The sequence below is a fragment of the Calypte anna genome, chromosome 3, assembly GCF_003957555.1.
Source record: "Calypte anna isolate BGI_N300 chromosome 3, bCalAnn1_v1.p, whole genome shotgun sequence".
In the NCBI taxonomy this organism is placed as follows: domain Eukaryota; kingdom Metazoa; phylum Chordata; class Aves; order Apodiformes; family Trochilidae; genus Calypte; species Calypte anna.
The window spans coordinates 9,854,104-9,867,637 of record NC_044246.1 but is presented as its reverse complement, the minus strand read 5'-3'; the positions used below and the strand labels follow the sequence as shown (position 1 = coordinate 9,867,637).

Genomic DNA, 13,534 nt, shown 5'->3' with positions numbered 1-13,534 from the left:
AGCAGCACTTCAGCACAGTACACAGCTAGAGAGGCTCTTCTTTGAACATGGGGGACAGGCACAGAGCAGCACAGATGACAGTGGTACAGTTCTACCTGGAGAGGCAGGGAGCTGTCTGTGAAAGTCTCTCTCCTGTGTGTATGTGACCTGGCAGCAAGTATCTGGGGCTCTGCAGGACTGAGCCCATAAAGAAGGATGCACTCCATATCCCAAGGGCACTAGGTCTGCATCCAGCACAAAACTGCAGGGGCAATTCCCATAACTCTGAGGAGCTGAACTGAATTCATGGGGCACTGTAGAGAAGAGAGAGTCTCAACAGAACCAAAATGTAACAAGTTACTGAAATTATTACAAAGAGAAATAAAGCCAGAGAAATTGTATTGTTTGAGGGGTTTTGTTTAGATGTTTTTAATTTGAGAGAGAAAAAGATCTGACATGTCTGTAATACTTACTTGGAATGTGAGTTCGTATTAGGGAAAAGCTGTGGTATAGTCAAGAAAGTGGCATTCATTTAGGACCTCTTTTTCCTTCCAAAAAATCCCACAGCATGCAAGAAGGTCTTCTACTAAACCCAGTGACAAGGCTAATAGAATGAATAAAATTTGTTATTACAAGTTGTAGAGTATTAAAAGAAAACAAAACTAAATACACGATATTTCTGTCATGTCTAGGGTTTTTAAAACATTGTTTTTCTAGATAACCACTAGAAAATCTATTAGGTTTTATTGTGGGTCATTTTTCCTCTGGGATTTGGGGCTTGGGATACCAAAAGATGCCAATGATGGTGCAGGTAAACGAAGAGTTGCATTTAAGGGCAACTGTAGACTGATGCATATTGAGTGTATGTAAAATAATGCTCTAATTTTTTTCATAGGCAACAGGATGGTAACACAAGTGTATGTGAGAGAGGAACTTTTGTGAATGGGCTTACTTAATGTAAATGAAGAAGAAACCTATTTCAACAAAATAATTCTTTATACATGATTAAAGTGCTAATTTTGAAAATTTCTTTCAGAAACACAAAGGATGTTCCTTCCCATATACTGTTTTCCAGATAAAGACACAAACAGAACATTTTGATGTGCACTGAGGTGCAGACCCTCATCCTTTTGATGTCAATGTGAATTTTGCCATGGCTTCAGTATTGGAGTGTTGATAAGGCAAACGCTATAACTGATATGTCTGAAGTGTCATATCCACTCACTCACAACTCTCATTTATTTCCATGCTAGCTGAGTTGAACAGGGCTTGCACTTCTCAGGTACATCTGTGACTATGGACAGACTGAGTCAGGGACCAAAAGCTGCCAAAATAGGCTTTGTGATGGTGTATGTCAAAACCAGGCAAAGATAAATTTTATCAGTCACAGTCTCATAAAAGAAAGACAGAATAAATCACTGATTTTTGACTGATAAGCATGGGAGCCCTTAGCCAGAGGACAATGTTTCCAGCAAGTTATTAGCACCAGAAAAAATGATTAAGGATAAAAGTGCCTCCTTATCCATAGCTCTTACCAGTATGTACAAAGTTAAAAATATATGAAAAAGAAAACAAGTGATGGGGGCTGGATACAAGGGAAAAGGTATTTACTTCACAGTAATGTTACCTCTCCTCTCTCATACATTGCAGGGCCTACAGGATGGGAAAATTAGTGTCCTCCAGCAAATGAGATAGCACAGAAGAACATAGAAGCAAATGTCACTTATTACTAGAAATAATTTTTGTGTTATCTGGGAATGTTGGGTTTCTCTTTGAGTGGCCTTACTCTGGTAACAAGAAAAGACAGTTAACATTTATTCATATGTTGTACTGATTAGGAAATATCTCTACAAACACAAGTTACTTAGAAACAGCAAGTCTGAAATAGGAGAAAACACCAAGAGAAAAACAAGCTGTAAATACATTTCAAAAGTGTGTTTGTTTTTTTCATTTTTCTTTTCTTGACTAGCACCATCTGTACACAATAAAGTATGAACATAAATGTTTGGATAATAAAGATTTGCAAGGCACTTAAGCAGTTTTTTCTGGATAGGTTTCCTTTTAATGAACCTCTCAGTGGAAGTCCTACAACCACCTTTCCTCCTCCCTCAGCTAAAGCAGGGAAAGAAGTGTCTTCTGCCAGCAGTTCTTATTTACAGACATGTCCTTAACAGTTCCTCAAAGTGCTCTGTTAGGCTAAGAGAATCAACAACCTTATATCTCCATTTTTCATGCTCGTCCTGGTTTTTTTAATACTACTTTTCTGTATAGTAAAGCAAATTCTCATACACACAGTTGAAACTTGACTCCAACCTTCATCCTCATTCTGTTGTCTTTGGGATGCTATTCAGAAGGGAAAAGGAGGATGGCAGAGATGAGCATTGAAATCCTCTTGAGGTTCGTTTTTTATCGGCGTCTGGAGGTGATGTCAAAACAGGTGATCATCATGAGATGGGCCTTGCAGAAGTTGACACGGTTTTCCAAACGCTCAGTCACACATTCCAGGGCCTCCAGGTATTCCAGAGAATCCAGCTCAAATACCTGCTCCAGATCAACTGTGGGAAAGAAAAAACACAAGTAGGAGAAGCAGATAAAACCCAGTGCTGGTTGGTGGGAGAGAAGGAGCAAATTCAGGTCTTCAGACCCATCAGTACTTTGGAATGCTGAGCACATACTTAAAATCATCCCTATTTGGGACAGAAATGAGGGATGTACTGACTCTCACACATTCAGATGAACAGAAAGAGATTCAAATAGGTGCTGTGCCTTGGAAGGACAAGTCCTTTGATAAATTCAGAGTCAGAAACCAACCTTTGGCCTCCTTGCTCATCATACCTCTCCCTATTCCATGTGATTCTCACTAGACCACTCAAGAGTGGCAAGGGAAGGCATACGCATCAAGCACTCTGCTGTAGGTGCCCAGATGCTGCCAGAGACCACCTGGAAGTGGCTTCTGTGATTCTAAGTGTGAGCTGCACTGTCTGAGCCAGCACTTCCCATCCAATGTAGTCCCTGAGGTCTGTGCTGCCCTTGAGGCTTCCTGCATTTACCACAGTGGAATCACAAGTAAAGACACCAAACAGTAAGTGCATGGCAATCCATGGCAAGTTCTCTGTTCCCTTTAAATCCACACCTTTTGCCTCTCCTTCTTAACAGTGTTTCTAAAGAATATACTGTGGTTGTTCTGCAGGATACACAAATCTACTGTTTACTTATGGCAGCTGTCAAGAGAAGAGTTAGGATGCTTTAAGAGAATGCATCAATAGACCTCTTTTTGCCATCTACAATTATCCTAAATAAATTGAAACTCCTTTTTTATCTAGAATTCTTTGATACAAACTCATCTGCCTGCTAATAGTAAAAACTGTAGCACAATTACTGCAGTACTCTTTATCTTTTTCCTTTGAGGTGTTGAGGTCTTTCTTCATTTGAATGGGAATGCCTTTTAAGCTTTCTGGACTTTATACATCAATAATTATAAAAAATGGGCCAAATTTCTTTTTCATGTAAGCCCACTGTTGCCAAGAGACAAGTTTTCTCCACAGTATTATTTTGTGGTAGAAGAGAAGATTTATAATATTGCTCATATATCTGAGGGAGCTGAGGCCAAAAAAATCCAAAAAAAATCTCATTTTTGGGAACTGCAGGCTGAAATCCTTGAATGTTAATCTAGCAATGGCAATACTCACCACTGCAAAGCCCTTCACCACTTCAACATTCAGTTCTTGGGCAAAAAGAATTGTTCAGTTCTACTGTTGACATTTAATAATTAGAAGGTCTATATCTAGAAACACAGTCAGTCTAAAACTTGCCCTTAGGTCATATGTCAGGTTATTCTAGTTTACAAACACAGTAGCTCACATCTCATTCTCAGAAAACATTTATGCTCTCCTCTGCCTCTTCAGTGAAATAAAAAGGACATATATGAGTCCAGGCAATAAAGCAATGGCCTTACATTCACTGAGCCATTTATTAGGATCCAGCATCAGGTACTGCTTGGTCACCTCCAGTTCTCTCATTAACCATTCGTACTTGGCCTTGACCTCAGCAATTCTCTGTTGGCGATGTTCCAGGATTTTCAGCTTGGCATTGAAGCATATCACCTCCTGCCAGTGAGGAAAATGGAACAGGAAAGAAGCAGGTGAAGAGAAGAAATACCCAGATTCGTTCAGTCAAATCATTTTCCAATCAGTAAGACTGACAATGAGATGTTTACTCTGGAAGCATAAGAATCACTGCATGAAAATCATCTATCATCTGTTTAATTTTTATTGCTTTTCTTTGGTTTTGATGTGAGTTTTGGAGACTTTGCAATGGAAGTTAATAATAAACCATAATAATTAATAACAGGCAGCATCTTGAAATCAGATTAACTGAAGCAGAACATTTCTGTTTTTTGTCACCAGAAGTTTGAGAAAGAAAAAACCCCAAAGCTCTTAAGAGAAGGAAATCTATTGTTTGCTGTATTAAAATCCTAAATACATCTCTGCTTGGCACATAAGAAAGGCAGTAGTCATGTTATTAAATAAGACAATTGGTAGCAATATCAAATTTAAAACATCTTTGAACAAAAGTAATATACCATGACAAGCTCTAGCAATTCACAATCATTAACAAAGATGTACTTTCTTTAAAAATAGGGGCACACAGAAGAGTGTTGGAGACACTACTTTTGTGTCTCCAGCCTGTCCTCACATGACTTCTGAAGAGCAGCAGCCATCAAGATATGCAGTAAGTGAGCCTATGCTGAGGGCTGTGCTACTCTCTCTGGAGCATTCCCAATACCATAACTTGCCTCCTCCAAGCCTCTCTGAAGGTCTCAACACTACCCTGCCTCCTGCTCTGTAAACAAATCTGCTGTGTGGATGAAGTGCAGGGGTAACCCCACCCCAACAAGTAATGCATTTCTCCATACGAAATCTTAACAGAGACTATCACAAACAGCCTAACCAAGTGACAGAGCCTACGAAGAACAAGAGTCCTAAAATGATCTATATCCACAGCTACAGCTGGTATTATTCTACCAACTTCAGATGCTCTTCCCAATCATATCTCTCAAGAGCTGATCATTACAATTCCCTGATCTTGTTGTACATATGGAGGCCTGAGGCTAGCAGGAACAGCTTTGGTAGAGAGAAGATATTAGCTGTCTTAAAAACAGTATCATAAAAGCACTTGAGACACCTTTTCCTCTTTGAAAGGCAAGTGTAACAAGGTGCTGGAGCACAGAAACAATCAAGGCTATAAGCAAGGTACAAAAATACCCAAGACCAATGTCTGTTAGTTGCTATGGAAGAAGGTATAGATTAGGTCTTAACTGCTCTCAAATGAGATAACAGGTTTTGCTGCCTGTTGAATTAGCTGTATACAATACTACACACTTCTGACTTCATGATCTAAATTCCTCCTCATACACTCTCCAGGAGGAGGGAGACAGATTACCTGGATTGCACTCACCTTGCTGTCCCCACCTCGTCGCCGCTGGAGTCTTTCCACATCATCTATCTCATAGACTTTAATCTCAAAGGGCTCCCCCAGCCCCCTCTGCCCACTTCTCAGGGGCCCATCCACCCAGCGGACCCCAGGGCTGTTTGCAGGCTTCCTTGCTGGGGAAGCAGCATCAAGGGATAAAGCTGGAATAAGCCTCCGTCTCTGGGAACCTGCAAATGCAGAAATTGCCACGTTGTGTTAGCACAGGGACTGCCTCTCCTTTCTGCTCCCTCTGCCATGATATTTACCAACTATGGATTTTCACAGTTGCTTACAAACAGAAGAAAATGGAGCTAAAACACAGGGAAGCCATGGAAGGTGGGATTTAGCTGCAGCTCTGATGTGCTGTACCCACTCACCACTAGTCAGATTCTCACATGCTCTTTGGTGCCTGTCTCCAGAATTTAATCCTTAGTGGGCATATATACCATACAAGGTATAAATATATACCTTGTGCCTGCTTCCCTTTGCTCATGTCTCAGTGTGTACAGGTATGCTGAGCAAGGACCAGAGCAGCAGGTTGGACCTGGTCTAGCTTTGCTGGTACTGGCTCTTCTAGCCTAGGGACAAGGATTAACCAGCCTGTGCACAGACCATCTCTGGGGGGTGTGGTGTTTTCAGGTTGTTTTTTTTTAATCACAACACAAAAAGCGTTTTGATACCCCAATTCCCCTACTATGTTGGAGTTGAGTGCCAGTGTGCAACCACCTAGTCCTTTGCAGAATACCACTGTAAGCTGACCAGAGCAGTAAAAATACTAGAGAGGACAAAATGCCTGCAGTAAGTACACCTGAGCCCAGTGGTTTCCACCAGAGTCACATCAGCCTTCTCTCTGTTCAGTGGAATTGTCTTCTGAAACATTTCTCACTTATGTGCCTACTGCAGCACTGATGATGGGCAAGACAGCAGCAAGAATGACAGCCTGGCAGAAGGGGTAATCACTGGGGCTGCTGCAACACCAGTGCTCATGCACACCTGCCCTGCCTCCTTAGAATGGATGGGAGCACTCTAATAGCTAAAGATTTACTATGGTTGATAAAGCCTATGCCATATGGAAAGCATCTGCCATACGAGTTGCCAAGTCAGGGCCTGAGGTAAAGCAAGGGAGAAAAAGAATGTCATTGGGTTGATGGAAGCAGTAAGGAAGTTGAGCATGTGGTTTCTTGGGAGATAGAACAGACATGCACAAAAAAAAAAAAAAAAAAAAAAAAGCAACAGGTTAAATATCCTTGCTTGGTTCAGTACAATCAGAGCAATGGCTGGGTTTAAAAAAACAAACAAACAAACAAAAACCTTGCAGCTAACAACTCCTGCAAGGTCTCCCTAGCAGACAGAAGGAATAGAAGGGATGGGAGAAACCAAAACCAAATTCTGGAGGCAGCAAGTTTGAATGAAACTATTAAATGACTCTCTTGGCTGCAGAACAAAACTGATGCCAGCAGGGAAGGGATGCAGAATAATCATGCAGATTTTATTTTAAAAACAAGATAAAATCATTTAGAGGAATTTCCAGCACTACATTTATTGAAACATTAATGTAAATAGCTTCAACATGTTTGCCAACTTGGTGCTTCAGTGAAGCCTAAAAAAAAATACCAACCCAAAATCTCAAAAACATCTATTGATTCCCAAGTTTCTGGATTTGCAGTAACAAAGCACTGTCTAGTTTCATTCATGGGAGTCTGTTTGTTTGCTGACTTTGCGAGCTTTCCCATCTTATCCCACTGATTTCTGAGTGCAGCATTCTGTGTTAGAAACCAGCAATAAGTAACTAGTAAGTACCAGTTACTGTTAACCTGTAAGTGCTAGTTCCAAAATGGATGAGAATGGTTTATCTTGCTATCTTCAGTGCCTAGACTACAGAGCTTTTATTTATGCAAGAAAAGGAGAGCAAAGCCAAGGTGGATAGAGAAGGGGCTCTACAGGTCCCCTTTTTACCAAACAGCCTGAGATATGGAATGCTCATCCAGTGACACCTATCATATTTCTATTTACTACTCAAACTGCATCCCAGAATAAACAAAGCCTTCCTTATACCAGCAAGCAGAAGCTATTTTAGACCTGTGGTACCAGTCAGTGGAAGTCAATGTCAGCATTCACTTACCTTGAATGCATTTCAGTTAATGCCAAGAATCAGATCTCAGAAGCAAGACCTGACCCATTACCATAGCTAAAAGGTGACATCAAGGAGGCAGGCACAGTTTGGGAAGAACCCAACAAACTGCAATGCTAAGGGTGACTTTTGGCAGTGATGCTTGAGAATGGCAACCAAATGTAGAGAGCAGCTGTGTACTTAATGCGAGGTGGAGAAAAGTTGGTGGACTTCTGCATGCAGGGAGAGATCCTACAATGGGGTCAGCCCTTTCTAGGAAATGAGCTTTCTACTCGCTTAGATGTGAAGAGCACTGGAGACCCTCAATACCAAAAGGATTTCTTTATTATATACTTCTAAAAATATTTTTTAGGCTTTCAGCCATGGTGTCTCACAGGGGCAGTCTTTAAAATCTTGTTTGAGGATAAAAGCAATCTATTTCCTATCTTTGCTGTTCATCAGCTTTTAGAGCCAGCAACACTTACAAGCATCAGATCTGACCTCCTGTGTAACACAGCTGAGGGCTGCTAATTGTTGCTCAGCATTATGGTCACATCTCCTTTCATGCTATGCCTACAGATTAGCTCCAGCACTTCAGGAAAGCAGCTGAGCAGACTGGAAATTCCTTCTGTCCAGCTTGCCCATGCATGGCTGAACTATGACAAGGTACTGAGTGCCTTTTTCTGAGATGTTTGATTTTTCTTCCTTTTTTCTACTCTTTTTTGTTTGTTTGTTTGTTTTATTTTCTTTTCCCACTGTGGCTGTTAACACCACCTACTTGTGTAACAAGGCACTTCTAAACCATCCCCATTGGAAAATCTTTGTTTGCAGCTAGAACCTATGTCTGTCAGATTCTGGGAATGCAGGTGGATGCTTCTGATTCACATTATCACAAGAACAGTATCAAGCTCTTAGCAGGAGCAAAGTAAAACAGGTGTCACCTGGCCCACAGATGATGGTAAAGGTTTTTTGCACTTGGTCCCCATTCATGCCCATTTGGCCCTAGCAGAAACAGAAGCCTGTGGCCTAGAAGGAGGGCTCCGATCTGAGACTCCAGCTAACAGAGCTTCCCCTTCAGTGGAGAGGCAGCAGTGAGTAGAGCAGTGGCAGCAGAGATGCCAACATGAGCTCACTATGTTTTTCCAGCCACAGCTTGAGCCTGGACAGCCCATGGGTGATCACAACAAAGAGAGGCTGCAGGGCCATGCTGGGCAGAGCCCTGAGGTGGGATGACTTCCTGGCATCTGCCCGGAGGCTCCTTTGGGATGTAAGGAGCTGCCACCCAGGTCTCTCAGCAGGAATGTCTGCGTGTGAGGCAGAAAAGAAAGAGGGATGACTTTATTTGAGCCTTGAATGCTGACTTGGGATGATTTATTTGTGGTTTAGAGTGCTTTGGGGAGAAAGGAAATGAAAGATCTGCATCTTTGCAGCGATGCAAAACCGAATCTAGTTTACTCTAAACATGCACTGATTCATAGGCTGCTTATTAGCCCAGGTACAGAAAATAATGGTGTTTTTTGACAGAAGGCTCCTGTCACTGACCTCCATTTAGCCTGTTTTTTTTCTGATTTCACCTTAATGGGATCAGTAAGGAGATACAGCTAAAGCAGAGCTTCAGGGTGAGTGTGACAAAGCAGCTGACAGCTTCCTGATCTGTATCAACACACAGCCACAATTAAATTGTTAACATTAATACTCTTTTGCAGTTTGACAGAAAATACTCGTTTGAAGTCTCAAATTTATTGGGATAACTTGATGGGGCTAGGATGTCATAAATTTTAACTGTAAGACAAATAATATGCTTTGTAGGAATTGCAGTGCACCCCTCCTCTACTTCCCTGCACATATCTTACAAGGACAGTGGGCATCTGGGAAGCTCTGCAAGAGCAGTTTTTGGCAGGTCCCTCCTGTCTCTACTCCACAGGCTGGGAATTTGGGAGCATGCTCCCTGCCCATCACTTTGGCAAACTGGCTGACCCTCCAGCCACGTAAATAGGATTAATTCCTCCATTTAAAAAAAGAAAAGAAATGTATACCAAAAATTGATCTGAAAGAAAATCTGTAAGCTGAAACCAGGATAGAATAACAAGACTTTCATTTATGACCATGCAGCATGTAAAAACATGCTATTTCTTAAATGTCTTGGAGAATATGGTTTTCACTTAGTTTGAATTTATCCACACTCATAGCAACCCCTCTTGAGCCCAGCTTGAGAATAAATAACAAGCATATGAAATAGACCTGAAAATGCACGGAATAGAAGATTTGCTTTCGCAATAGATCTGTTGCTTGACCTTGAGTTTGCTGTAGGTGAAGATTTGGCCAGGCTAAAATTTGAGATAAAGGGAGTAACACAGCTGCAAAGGTGTGCAGTGGGAGAGCAGATCTGACTGAAGAGTGGCAGTGGAACTACAACATACTTCATCAAAGATAAGGCCAGAGAAGCCTTAAGGTATTAGAAACACAGACCAAGCCAGCTAGGTATGTAAGGGTAACCTTAAGGATAAGAAGACTTACTGACCTCTGCACAATTGCTCAACTGCCCAGGGATGTGTGGTCAGAAGAGTTGACCAGGGAAGAAACTCTAAGAGGTCTGGTTTTGCTAAAGTACTGTGTATTTTGGAGTGTCCCCTCTAGACTGTTTTCCAAGCACACATTCCAGAAGAGTGTCTTTTCTGTGCAAAAGGTAAACGCAAAAAGTATAAAAGCAAAATTTCCATGAAAAGAAGAGTTATGTATACTGCTTCAAAGCAGAATAGAACTGAATGAGATGCAAATCAACTGCTGTCCTAGAAATTTCAAGGTGTTTCAAACAGAAAATGAAACTGTAACTTGATGTATCATGCTTTTGGAAGCTAATAGTGCATGCTCAAAGGCAGGATATGGAGACAAAGCTATATCCCACTGCATTTAATGTTATGGAAAGAAAAAATGTCTTTCTGTACAGAACCTGTTGTTCAGCATTTCGGGTTTTTTCTCACTAGACAGTCACAATTCAAAGTGTTTAGAAAAAAAAAAAATCCTGGCTAAGTAAAGCAGTAGCCCTGAGCTTCACCCTTTCTTCCATGGCTTCATTTCCAACAAATAATGTGCAGTAGCAAAAGCATCAACCTCAAATGTAGCATTAAACTATTTGCCCACTTGCAAAGATTATCTGTCCTGGTCCCCCTGCTGCTCTTCTCTGTCTGACAACAGGGATCCTGCTTTGTCTGAGTTGAAAACACAATGCTGGCTTTTCCCCCCATTCCCATTTCCTAATGGGATCGGCCCTCATGGGCAATTGTCCATGACTGAATCAACTCCTCCCCACTCCTCTGACCTCCTTTCTCCTAAGTTTATTTTATAGTGCACTGTCCACAGTGCAGAGCAGACAGCTATTCACTCCTTGGATTTTCATACAATTTGCACAGTTTCCCCACTGATTACTGCAGACATCAATGATGCTTTCCAGTAGAAGGTCCTCTGATTATGTGTAGACATCACCAGAAGTATTCAGGGTGCTCATCTTGAGGTCAGTACTCCAAACGCCAAAGAATCCAGGCATTTGCTGCCAGAAAATCTAAACATTATTCACTCACCCTAGCAACTAGTACATGAAGCACCATGTTGCACCTGAATACCTGGAATAGGAAACACTGACAGGATCAACCAATGAGATTAAAACCTTCTATGTCCCCCTCACAATAAAACAATTCAAGCCATAGTCTGTGTTGACTTGTACACAATCCTGCTGTTGTGAATTGGTAAGAAGAAGAAGGACATTTGAGGCTAGAAATCAGTACTTGCTGTCCATAGGAATAAAGCAACAATAAAGCTTATAATATTCTGTCCATACCTACAATATATACACTAGTTTTGTATAGTATAAGGAGCATGCTGAGGTACAGTCCACTCCTCATTTTTTTCTACCCACACCACCAAAACCAGATCAGGAAGCAGCCCTCCTGCAGTGTAGCAGGTTGGAATCTGGGAGATGCTTCAGGGAAGATATACATCAGGAAGGGTGAGTTTTCAGGATTCATGAACCCTAGAAAAAATGACCTGAGTCTCTTCTAAATATTTATCTCACTTCAGACTGGATTTGGGTTTAACGGGTATTTCAAAGCACTGGGGCATTATTTAAGGAGCTGGTTATTGTTACTACAGCACAGCACTTAATAGATGCACCAGTTGCTTGGGCAGTGAAGGCAGAAGCTGGAGGGGTAAGAGGCTCTGGAGCCAGAGCATTAACTCCCAATAGGACAGTGGTAGTGGAGGCATTCCAGTGAATTAATTCTGTGGCAGTATCAGGAGCAGGTTTTATTTACACCCAGTCTAATGGTGTACGACTCAGTCATGCATGTTACATGGAGCCTTCACTGGGCACAATAGCCTGCTGCCATTTCCTCTATTAAATCATTCCTATGTTCATGTGGCTAAAAGCTCAGTACTGGCATGCAGTAGTCAAGCGTGTAAAAAATGATTACTCTGATCCCTTTCAACACAGATTTGCTGCATGAAATGGCCTGGCTTTGACCTGGGAAAATCAATGCTGTTGTTTTAATGAACAACAACAAAAAAGCTGGAGCTGAAACCCACACTTCCCCACCCTCTGATGCCCCCATGGCTGTCCAGACAGCAGTCACATGCATACAGTGGTCAGCTGCAGGCAAGCAGCTTCTTCCTGCCTAATTCTAAACATCCTTTGTCATGGTAAAAGTATAGTGCAGGATATCAATTAGCTACCATCACTTGTAAGCATGTTAAAGTAAGAAACTATGGAGATGCCCTAAGGCTTCGTGATATAAAGGCCAATTTTCAGCTCTCCACACTGTGCTTCAGGCAGACAAAACATGAAGCAAATTCCTTTTCACTTGAATGCAACAAGAAAAGCTCAGACTCTTCTTGTTGGTGTTTTGTTTCATCATTTTAATTTTGGCCACGGTTCAAAATGTGATGCTTTGCAACACTGGTTGGAGACAGACTTTCATGATTTACAGCCTGCAGATTCAGCCCCTGGCTTTTTCTGCTGCTTTCATAGGCAAGGCTAAGTGCTTCCAGAGAGTAAGTGTGTTCTGTAAGTAAGTAAGTTTTCTGGCCTTTCCAGGAACCTTTAAATATCCATCTTACAACCACCCCATCTGTGTAACCCAGCACACATAACTAAGAGAGAAAAACGGATTTTAATTCTAGATAATTATTGCCATGTTTTAACAGTCTGGCTTTTTATTAAAGTGTTTAAAATCATGTAGCAATTTGCTCTGCTTTGGTGGTGAAACAGTACTGAGAAAGAGCCGCAAGGAGTCATGAAACTTCACTGCAAAAGCCATAAAATGCTGCAGCAGGAATCTTTAATTATCTATAGGCAGGTACCCTGTGCAATGATTATAACACGTGCGCACATACACATACGTGCATAGCAGTCCTATTCTAGTACTGACAGGAGCAGGATCCTGTAAATGCTGAAATACACAACTCCAATTCAGGGCTCAGGATGAAACTTTAAAAAGTCAGTGTTTGGAAATCCTGATTATCCCCCAGTCTTGTCCATCCAGACTGGGCTTCACTATCAATAGCATCCCTTAGATTTTTGTTTTCTGATAGTCATTGATAGTCAGTGTTCAGGAGGCTGAATTGGCCCAGATCAACCCAGCTTGAAATCACTTTGCATGTAATAACTTTCCCTCCTAAGCCTCATGTCTTCATCAGTCCTCTTCCTCCCCACAGTGGTCACATCTTCTATGCTCAAGTCCTTGGTCTTTGGCCCTGTGAGCAGCTCCACACATGCCAGCACACTTGCTGCCTCCCCAAGCCTGCTTGGGCCACAGAGCACTGCCCTGAACGGGGCACCTGCTGCACTTGCTTCACCCTAATGGCACCAGCCCCAGCACCAGTAAAGCTCCAGGCTCAGATTCAGATCCAAAAAACCCTGACTAGAAAAATCAAAGGAGACACACTCCTCAGCAGAGGTCGATCCCAACTCGGCAGAGCACT

At 41.8% G+C, this 13,534-nt stretch overlaps 1 protein-coding gene across 1 annotated transcript in view; it reads right to left on the bottom strand.

Moving 5' to 3' along the window:
• Positions 1 to 2,236: 2,236 nt before the first annotated feature.
• Positions 2,237 to 13,534, bottom strand: part of KIF26B (kinesin family member 26B) — a 276,130-nt gene continuing 264,832 nt past the window's right edge. Inside the window, exons 13-15 of the mRNA XM_030448683.1 lie at positions 5,437 to 5,639; positions 3,935 to 4,085; positions 2,237 to 2,534 (exon numbers count right to left, since the gene is read on the bottom strand). Coding sequence (XP_030304543.1) covers positions 2,386 to 2,534; positions 3,935 to 4,085; positions 5,437 to 5,639 — 503 coding nt within the window. The 3' untranslated portion in view covers positions 2,237 to 2,385. The remainder of the gene's footprint in view (positions 2,535 to 3,934; positions 4,086 to 5,436; positions 5,640 to 13,534) is intronic.